Source organism: Pempheris klunzingeri, chromosome 1 (genome assembly GCF_042242105.1).
Source record: "Pempheris klunzingeri isolate RE-2024b chromosome 1, fPemKlu1.hap1, whole genome shotgun sequence".
Taxonomy (NCBI): domain Eukaryota; kingdom Metazoa; phylum Chordata; class Actinopteri; order Acropomatiformes; family Pempheridae; genus Pempheris; species Pempheris klunzingeri.
In genome coordinates this window covers 19003417-19013429 of record NC_092012.1, presented here as the reverse complement: position 1 = coordinate 19013429, position 10013 = coordinate 19003417, and the positions used below count along the sequence as shown (strand labels likewise).

General features: G+C 41.8%; 1 protein-coding gene across 1 annotated transcript; it reads right to left on the bottom strand.

The window, feature by feature from the left end:
- Positions 1-2020: 2020 nt before the first annotated feature.
- On the bottom strand, positions 2021-6398 carry ddias (DNA damage-induced apoptosis suppressor). Its single transcript, XM_070832302.1, has 5 exons — positions 6277-6398; positions 5909-6070; positions 5200-5308; positions 4304-4599; positions 2021-3839 (listed from the first exon to the last, which is right to left on the bottom strand). The coding sequence occupies exons 1-5, from the start codon at positions 6396-6398 to the stop codon at positions 2021-2023; spliced, it is 2508 nt and encodes an 835-aa protein (XP_070688403.1).
- Between the last annotated feature and the right edge of the window lie 3615 nt (positions 6399-10013).

Here is a 10013-nt window from a genome sequence, read left to right as displayed (position 1 = left end):
TGAAGGCCTCTTTCAAGTTAATTCAAAGGAGGCATTTACTTCTGTCATACCAAAGGTGGGAAAAGATAATATGGACTCCAATGGATATAGACCAATAAGTGTATTAAACTTATAGACTGTACACAGCCACATTAGCTAAGAGATTAAATAAGATGTCTTCTTTGAAAGATGAGAACCAGACAGGTTTTTCTGCCTTGATGCTGAGAAGGCGTTGGGTTATGCAAAGATTTGGTTTCTGTGATGTATTTATACAATGACGAAGAACACTCTATTACTCTCCAACAGTGAGGATAACAGTTAATGGGCATCTCAAGTCAAATAATGCTACAAAAGCCCTCTAGTTTTCTGACGACTCCAACACTGTCGGACCTTTGCCCAGCAACATCAGGGGAAGACTCCGTCTTCGGTGTGCAAGAGATGTCGCCCACTCCAGATGCTTTTCTCTGACCCACTCGAGATCCAGACACTTGAACGATATGCTCCCACTACCACACTAGCCTTCTCAGCTGCACAGACTGCATCCACTTCAGCAACCTACAGTGGTGACATTGGCAAGCACCCTGTTTCCTCCAGCTTCTTCTTTTCCCCCTCCCTCTTCCTACCCTTACCCCCCATTCTCCCCATAACCCACATGTTGCTAATGTTGCCCCTACTAATTCAAACACACCCCTCTTCCCTACAGCTCTGCCTGTAGCCATTCCCAGTGCTTTTCCTTCTTATCTTCCAACACCTAGCAGTTTTACCTTATCCATTGCTTTACCCCGTTACGCCCAGTTGTATCCTCCCAACAATCCCAGTTTTCACGTTTTTTGTGTGGAGTTTGCATGTTCTCCCCATGCTAGCGTGGGTTCTCTCCGGGTACTCCGGCTTCCTCCCACAATGCAAAGACATGCACATTAGGTTAATTGGTGGCTCTAAATTGCCCATAGGTGTGGGTGTGAGTGTGAGTGTAAGTGTTTGTCTTTTTCTATATGTTGGCCCTGTGATTGGCAATCCAGGGTGTACCCCACCTCTCGCCCAAAGTCCCCCGCGACCCTGATGCATAAGTGGTATAGACAATGGATGGATGGAACTCCAAATAAACAAACAGTCTTTGTATGGAAAACCAACTGCTGTGGTGTTTAACAAAACTCTGTTCTCTCAGCCAGTTAAGTTTAAGCAAACATTGAAGCAGAAAAAGTTTAATAATTCAACAATGGCCCTCCTTTCCACCAGTATTTCCCTTCTGTCTTTATCATCTATCAATGAAGGCGCTAAACTATGTGTCAAAAATGTTAATATTTTATTTCAAGTGGTCCTTGAATGTAAGCAGCAGTGAATTGATCTGATACCCATCCAATCATACACATTACCAATTTACTGTCACTCCGCTTTAATAGCATTCAGAAACAAATGGATGATAAGTAGGGTTATGAGTAAATGATGCCAGTGAAGGTGCAGCAGCTGATGGCCTTTAGAGCAGTTTGATTGTTTGTTCTCTTACACTTGTTTATTTCAGTGAACTTTGTAAAGCACTATGAGACACTCTGTTGTGATATTGGGCTATACAAATAAAAAAAATTTAAAAATTGAATTGAACCGTGCAGTATGGTCAGAAGTTTTCCAACAGGGTCAAAATTACACACCTGAATGTTCAAAAGTTCATCTGATCTGAAACTTTTAGTTACAGACACATTTCCAATGAAAGCCTTAATTATTTTAAAAGTTGACCATGTGCAGGAGATTCTTCCTTTCAAAATAAATCTCTTTATTTAAAGAGCATTTAACCTGTATGTGATTTTTGGATAGCTCATTCCAAAAACCCAGACATGGTTAAATATAGTACTTATGGCAGTAAGGTTTCTCTTGTAGTGTCTTTATACATCCTGCTGTGGTGAAGTTGTTACTGCTGCTGCTGCTACGACTACTTGCAGCGACAGAACTGGTAGTAGCAGCAGCAGTAGTACAACTCAATTATACAATTATAGGTGTTTCACAACTCGGTCTGTCAGCCTGGAACACATAAAAAAGTTTTCTTGAATCAGTCAGAGAACAGATCTCTAGACCAATCACATGCCTCGTTCTCATCATCAAGGAGGTAACTAGATCCATCCAGAGTTCGCTTGTCAACAGTCTCGCTGTCACAATTTTCTATTTGTGTCAGACCTCCTTGTGATAATGTGAGAGTTTGATCCAACAGTGTTCTTTTACAGTTAACTCCATCTCCATGCTGCCCTTCACGATTATAACTGACAATACTGCTGCTGTGCTCAGCATGACTTCTTCCTCTGAGCTTCACGCTCCATTGTCTTTTAGCAACAGGAGTAGGAGGGACGGCAACGACTTCGCTGTTCTCATAATCACACACAGTCACATCACAATCACTTGGGTCACACTGGTGGTTGATCCTTCCTGTAGACCTTGCTTTTAGAGCTCGTCTCTGGGCTACCCGGTGCTGCTGATTCTGCAGATGGTTTTTATGTCTGTCTGGCCTCCAGAACCTTCTCTTTGGAGTACATCTGTGGCTGTGTCGGCTGGATGTCATACTCCACATCTGTTTTTCTTCTGCAGACTCTCTGCTACAGTGGGACAGCTGGTTAGCACTGGCACAGTTATATGTACAAAGAAAGGAGGTGATTTTGGCTTGATTTTTATTGTTCATTTCAGATTGCAGATTTCTGTTAAAAGAATCTCGACTGTTGGGCTGTAAAGCAAATTCGCCAAATGTCAAGGTTCTTCGTGAGGAGGCAGGTGACCCTGTCACTAAAGCTGCTTTTACGATGGGGGTGGACTGAGAATCGGGGATGAAGTCAAGTTCTTGTGCGCCTGGTGGAATTAAACTGCCTCTATTAATGCATTTATTGCTATCCAGTTTCTGTTTGTCTGCTGTTGTATGTGGGACGTGAGCTTTTTCACTCTTCAGGTGCTGTTTGTGTGGCGTGGAAAGCGGTGGGGGGGCTTCTGTGGTCAGACTGACAGTTTCTGCATGCGTGTTTGTGTTCATATCGAGCAGGGGTGAGCTACTGAATAGGTCTGCTGAGCAATTGTAGGTATCCCCTTCAAGCTGCTCTTCTTCGTTCTCAAAAGACAAAGAACTAGCTTTCTCCTGTTCACACTCATTGGAACAAATGTTTCTGGGCTGACTCTGGTTTACACGCCCAACGTGGCTCCTGCGTACCTGGTCAGATAGTTCATGTGTGCCACCTCCATTTGGTGCAGGTGTAGTAGTGACATCCAGTATCAGCGAGTGGCTCTCTGTTACCTGTGTGTTACTTTGACAAACACAAGTTGATTCAATTGATTTGTTCTTGTCTTGTGATAGGATTTCTAGGTTGGTTCTTGCCGTTTCTTTCTGATTTAGATGTGGTTCTGTTTCACGAACAATGTCAAAATCTTTGTCTTCCTCACATAAGAACTCTGTAAGACTCTCAGAGAAAGGCAAATCCTCCCAAGCCAAGGAGCTTGACAGGAATGTTTTGGTGAGCTGTCCAGTTGGCCTCCTCACCTCGGAGAAGCTGTGGTCAGGTGAGGAGGGACTGAACCAAGTGTTCAGGTTGGGGGTGTTTCCGCCAACTTTCCCAGTAGACGGGGATGGGTGGTTAGGAAATGACAGACAACTGTAAGAGCTGCACTCTAAGGAAAGAAGAGGCGACAGCGCTGTCTCTTCTGTGGCCTCATGGTTCTCCAGGCAGCCACTCTGTGCATGATGTGGTATTTTATTGTTGCCCGTCTGTCTGCTGTTCTCATCGCCACTGTCCTGGGTATTGCAGCCTTCCTCCTGCTCTGCTGATGAAGTGATTAGTCCGAGTGATTGTTGCCATGGAGGGGTGGGAGTAAAGGTGCTGTCTATGGACTGTGATCTAGGATGAAGACAAAGGCAAATAAATTAAAAGGCACGTGGAATGGAAAGACAAAAAACATGTAAAACTACTTTTTACAGTATCTGAGAAGCAGCAAGAGAAGTGTTGGAGTGTTGGAGTACATGAATAAGATGCAAGTACAGGGACGCTGGACTATCCATGGCAAGACAGCCTCCTCTACTGTCTTTAAATCTTTTTCATATATTAAATATAAGATCAAATTTACTCTTTGTGATTTTGGTGCCTTTAAAATTTTTTAGATTTAAATTTTACACTGCATACTCCAAAAAAAACCTTTCAAATGAGGAAAAACCTTTTGAGGCACAGTTACAAGCTCACAAGTATAGTGAGTGCTTATAAGAATTTGTGCTTTCACTTTGATTTCAGATGGAGTCAGTCTGATTCCCATTCCAGTCTAAAACATAATCTGCCCTCAATGCTCGGCAGCATCTTTAAGTCATTACCTTTGCAGTGTTCGGGGAAGCAGACCTGAGGCAGAAAGTGTGGTATCATTGAAGCTGTTGGCTGGAGAATGACAAGGAATCAGCAGCAGGGCTGTTGCTGGAGGTCTTTTAGTGGATCCCAGCTCATATTCTGCAGCTCTCTGGAGAAGGATCTGATAGTAACTGACCACTGTGCAGCCTTCCAGGCCTGCTTTGGGGAGAATCATCTGACTGGCGATAAAGTGAACTTTCTCTTTCCTGCTGGAGCCATTCGTAACAGGCCCTGCTGCCCAAGGCCTACTTTCTGCTTCGGTTATCTGGAGGACACAGACAAGACCAGGGATGGTTGAGAGCAAGTTGCCCTAAATAATAAAACACAAGTTTTGGACATGCTGTCAAATATATACAGCATGCCCAACCAATACTGATATCCATATTTAGATGACCAGATAAGAATAAAAATGAGACAACAATACATTGTCTAATAGTTATTTTAAAACCCTCAGAATTGTTTTTAGCCAGTTATGATTCCCAGATGAGGAATCCAATGGATTTAGATTCTGTTGACGTTTTCTATAACTAAGCAAGTTCTCACTTATTTGATTAAAAAGCACCTGATGGATGGATTGGCACAATCTTCTGTAGAGACAGTCATGGTGTCCAGATGATGATTCCTAGTGACTTTAATATTCTGACTTTTCCTCTAGCTCCACCATGACGTTAACATTTGCAGATTCTTATGAAAGTCAGTGTTTTTTAAGATTTTTCATGTTTGTTGTCATGTTATACAGTTGTCTGTATGAAAATCTACTATCAAATTACTGCCTGGTGCTAGCTGCTAGAGGATATAAAAAAAAAAGTATTGGTACATGCCTAGCGTAACCCATTAAGATGTCAGTACTCGATTGCAATTGTACCTTTATACCAAAGATGAAACGCCTGCCGATGAAACAGTCCTTGACAGCCTTCACCAACAACGTGGATCTGGTTGATGAGCCAACTGGTCCATCAAAGTTCTCCACCAACCTGCAAAATTACAGACACAACAGATATCCACACGGCTTTTAAGTTAACCAACAAAAAGAGAATAAATTAATGACAAGTTGAGCTTTTGAAATGTGCCACACTTAACACAGGTAAAACATGGCTAACTTGTCTATTCCCTCAGACCAATATGGTTTACAGTGTTTTTATAGCAGGGTTAAGCAACCTCGCTTGGAACAGGAACGTCTACAAATAACACAAGTTAAAATTCATTTCTGAAAGGGCTTCAAGTAAAAAACCAGGGGTGCTGTTTCACACAGTAAATACCAGATATTATAAATGTGTCACTGTTGTTCAGGCCATGTCTGCAAACTAAACTGACACTAATACTACAAAATATGTCAAAATCTGAGCATCACCATTTCCTCAAGGAAACCATGTAACTTATTGACCATTGTGTGTGTGTGTGTGTGTGTGTGTGTGTGTGTGTGTGTGTGTGTGTGTGTGTGTGTGTGTGTGTGTGTGTGTGTGTGTGTGTGTGTGTGTGTGTGTGTGTAAGGGGTTCACTATGCAGTTTAGATATAGAGCAACATGAAGTGTTCATACTAACTGATGGGGTTTGGCATCATTCTGTGTGCTCACCTCTGTAAACCACTTGCATGAATGCCGAAGAATGGGTTCAGGCTGGTCCCAAACACAGTTACTCCAAATATGCATCCGTCCCGGGCCACCTTCAGTGACAGACGGTATCTGTACTCAGCCTGCTCCCTCTGACAGCTGTAACCACACCTGGAGCATCTGCATCTGTGGTGGGCAGGCAGAAGGCTGGTGAGGGTGGAGCCATGCTTACTTTACACTTTAACGGTGACATGCACCAAGTGAGGAACTCATTCAAGTCACATCAGATGCAGCTCCGACAGAGCAATCAATCAAACAGTCAAAGTTAGGAAGTGCTTCCTCTTTAGTCCTGACACAAATCAGACCTTTTGGTTGGTTGCAGGCGTTTTTACCTCGTCGTGTCCTGCTGCTCCACATCAATTCTTGAGAAGCAGCCTTTACAGCACGGGTAAAACACACAGGCATCTTGTAGAGACAACACAACACATTCCACCAGAGCCCGTCTGACAGACATGCAGTCCGCCTCCAGAGCCCTCCTGGCTGTAGCTAGCAGGCTGTAGCTAGCAGGCTAACCTCAGGCCAACTAGAGTTAACTGAAACTTCTTAAACTTGATTGTAACGACAGCAGCACCGACACTAACAATTACTAATAAAGGTGCAGCAAAGCGGATCATAGCTTACAAACACAAATTAGGTCGATATCTAACTGTTAACGTGTTTTTAGCTGTGGGAAATCACTCATTCACATTTCGCACCTCTTCCTGTTTGGTTTTGTTGATGGTTGACGACTTGGGCTGCAGGTGCGTCAGCGCCGCCTACTGGACTGGAGCTGCAACAGTACATTTGCAGCAAAGCACTGAAACAAAATCTAAATTCTCTGCTAAATCTGTATTAATAGCTTCCATATTTCATTTAAATGTGTTTCTCTGTCTGCATTTGTGTCTGAACCTGTTAGATTTTACAACACTAACTGTGTCCTGTGTTGCTCTGGATACTCCTGCATGGAAACAATTGAACAGTTGCATGAAGCTAACCATTGTACAGGGACATGGCTGAATATATATTATAGGCTGCACTTACAGCCTGGAAGTAGCAGTGCACAAAACCTGATGTTATTTCTATGTTTCCTATTCAGGCTCTGATGTTCTGTGAATGTAATGTAGTTTGGCAGAGTGAATATCGTGGAAGGTGTGTGTAAAATCAGAATCAGATCAGAGTCAGATTTATTGTCATCATACAGCAAAGTACAATGAAATTCCGTCTGCAAACAAGTAAATAAATAAATATCAAGAACTATGTTAATCCAAAAAATCCTCTCAGCGTGTGGGGGACCATGGGGAATGGATGTCTCTTTTTTCATCCCCTACAATCAGTGGTTCTCAAACTGTGGGGCGCGAACCCCCAGTGGGGCGTGGGGGCATGACAGGGGGGGCGCGTGACCGCTCCTGGTTTTTTTTTTCGGTAGGGAACGACTCGGACTCATTTTCGGGTGATACACCAAACTAAAAACGCTTTTATGGTGGTTTGACAGAGAGACCGTCCAGTTTTATGAAATGGATAACTATATCACAGGGTCGTAAAGAAAAACAGGAGATGCTTCAGATTCAAAAAAAGACAAACGGTAACGTAGATACCTGTTTTGTTGCACATATTGAACCTTCTTTGTTATTGTTCTGAGTGCAGTGATACAGTGACCTGAGCCCTCACTACATATTTACCTTGATCTGTTACTGTTTTGAAAAGATGTGCAGTGGAAAACAGGTTCATTGTTGTTAATAGGTTTTTGCCAAAAATCTGTATTTGTTCTTTTATACTGCAGGAGGAGGAGGAGGAGGAGAATCTCTGCACTCATTTACTGGTCAGTAATTCATCGTATTTACGTTTCAAGTATGAATTTTGATCTGGACTCAGGGCTTGGTTTGTGGACTGCCACTTGAAGACTTGAGTCCCGCTTTACAGGCGTCCCCATATTGTCTTCATGGCCCTCGCCATCTTGGTTTTTAAGCACCAGAAGTGAAGTGAAGTGGTTTTTAAGCACCAGAAGTGCCCAACTTCACCCTGTACGGGAACTGTTTCACCAGAGAGGAGAGGACCCTGGACTCTGGACTCACCTGATTTACTTTTGTGTTTGAAGTTTATTCTTATTCTTTTGGAGCTGTGTGTAACAAAAAGCAATTTCCCCCTGGGGATTATTAAAGGAATTCTGATTCTGATTCTGACGTTTGTTCCACAAAGAATGGCTTCACTTTACAGTCTCAAAAGTTATGTCCACTTCTTTTATACAATTTATGAGCTGCCGCCAGAATCCAGTGAGCTTATTTTAATATAGAGACTAGAGACAGGGGGAAGCAGCTAACCTGGCTCTGTCCAAAGCATGTCCATACCTTCCACTGGGTCACATAGGCCCAGATTTTGGTATTTTTTCTGAGGTATATATAATAATAATTTCCTGAAAATCAGGAAATTCGGGTGGTAAAGTGGATGATCTTGTTGTTACTACAAAACTTAACTCAACACAATGCTTACTTGATTATGTCAACATCTTAATGAAACAGGACAGGCAGCTGAATCCACGCAAAATGTGATGCAGAATTTTACTACTGTACTGCTGGTAGTTGTTTCTCCGTTTCCAGTCTTTGTGCTAAGGTAAGCTAAGCTAAGCTTTCTCACCTGAAATTCCATCACTAACATCTTCTGGTGGACTGCTCAGGATAAATAAGTCAAAATTTACAAAGCTTTCTGAAACGTTTGTTCATACAACGGTAAGCGCCTTGCATTGTGGGACACAGTAGGTGAAGTAGACTAGTCCCATGCATGCTGCAGACTTTACTTTTGTTTGCAAACTGTATAAGACATACTACATTTTGGCCTAATCCATACAAACTGCCAGTATAGTATGTCATTTCCAATACAGCCCTAGTCTTTTATTGTGTTACTTCACAGATGATGTCACAGTTGGCCACCATGTTGGATTAGTGACCTCAGAGATGATGTCACCAGTTCTCATACGGAAGATTCCTGGTGTATATCACCGAAGTAATTAGGAGCTAATTTTAGGGAAAACAAAAGTCTGGTCTTTATTTTATAGTATCCTGTAAAATGCATACAATTAATTGTAACGTAGAAAGTATTTTGGCCTGCTTTAGATTCGTTAAACATGAATACATGTTAAAATGTACTACAAATTTGCACACAAGGATTGCCTTTAGTCAAAGCCAGTTTCAGGGTGAATATTAAATAGTGACAAATCTTTCCAGGGTAAGTGTCCTTGTTAGTCTGGAAAAATAGTCAATAGATTATCCAGAATAACGGGGATGTTGTCTCTAGAAAGGGAGTCCTACTGTAAAAACACACATTTTCAAAATAATGATAAAACTTTTTTAAAAAATCCTCAACGGTAAAAAACAGAGACTGTGTTGTGGGAGGAAATGTGACACGAACATTACAATAACAATCACCATCATCATATTCTGATGATTATGATGATTCTGATACCAATATAACAGAAGAATATTTTATACATTTCAGAACAACCTTACAGAATTTGATTTGATAATTAGATTCTTCTTTCCTGATTTTAAGTAGGTATTTCTACTGACTGTATACATGTTTATTTTTATTTATATCTTGTCCATTCATGAGATTATTTTACTTGAATAAATTGAACAAATCTGATTCACACATGGATACCTATTATAACTATTTGTTATATTATATTGTTGTCATAGATGCGGATGTATACTGACTACCACACAGTATTCAATCTCATCCTGGATTTTGTGCCATAGCCACACAGCCGATATGTGGCTCACAGAAAATAGCTCATTAAGACAAACCTCAAAAAAGTACCAGTTTTTAATAACGAAATGATGATGTTATCTCAAACATTTAAAAAAAATAAATTGCTTAGGACTCCCTTTAAAGGTTGGGGGCGTTTCTATGGCAACATAACGACTACAGAGCATGGAATCATGGGAAAACGGCCCACATATAGATCCATGCTTTAAACAAGGTTGTGGTCATCGTGCGCTGCTGCAGCTTTTCCTCCACAAGAGGGAGACAGGGGGCGTGTCCCATCTAGTGCTTGCATTTCTACGTCTGGCTCGTGAACACACCTCCGCGCGCCGCC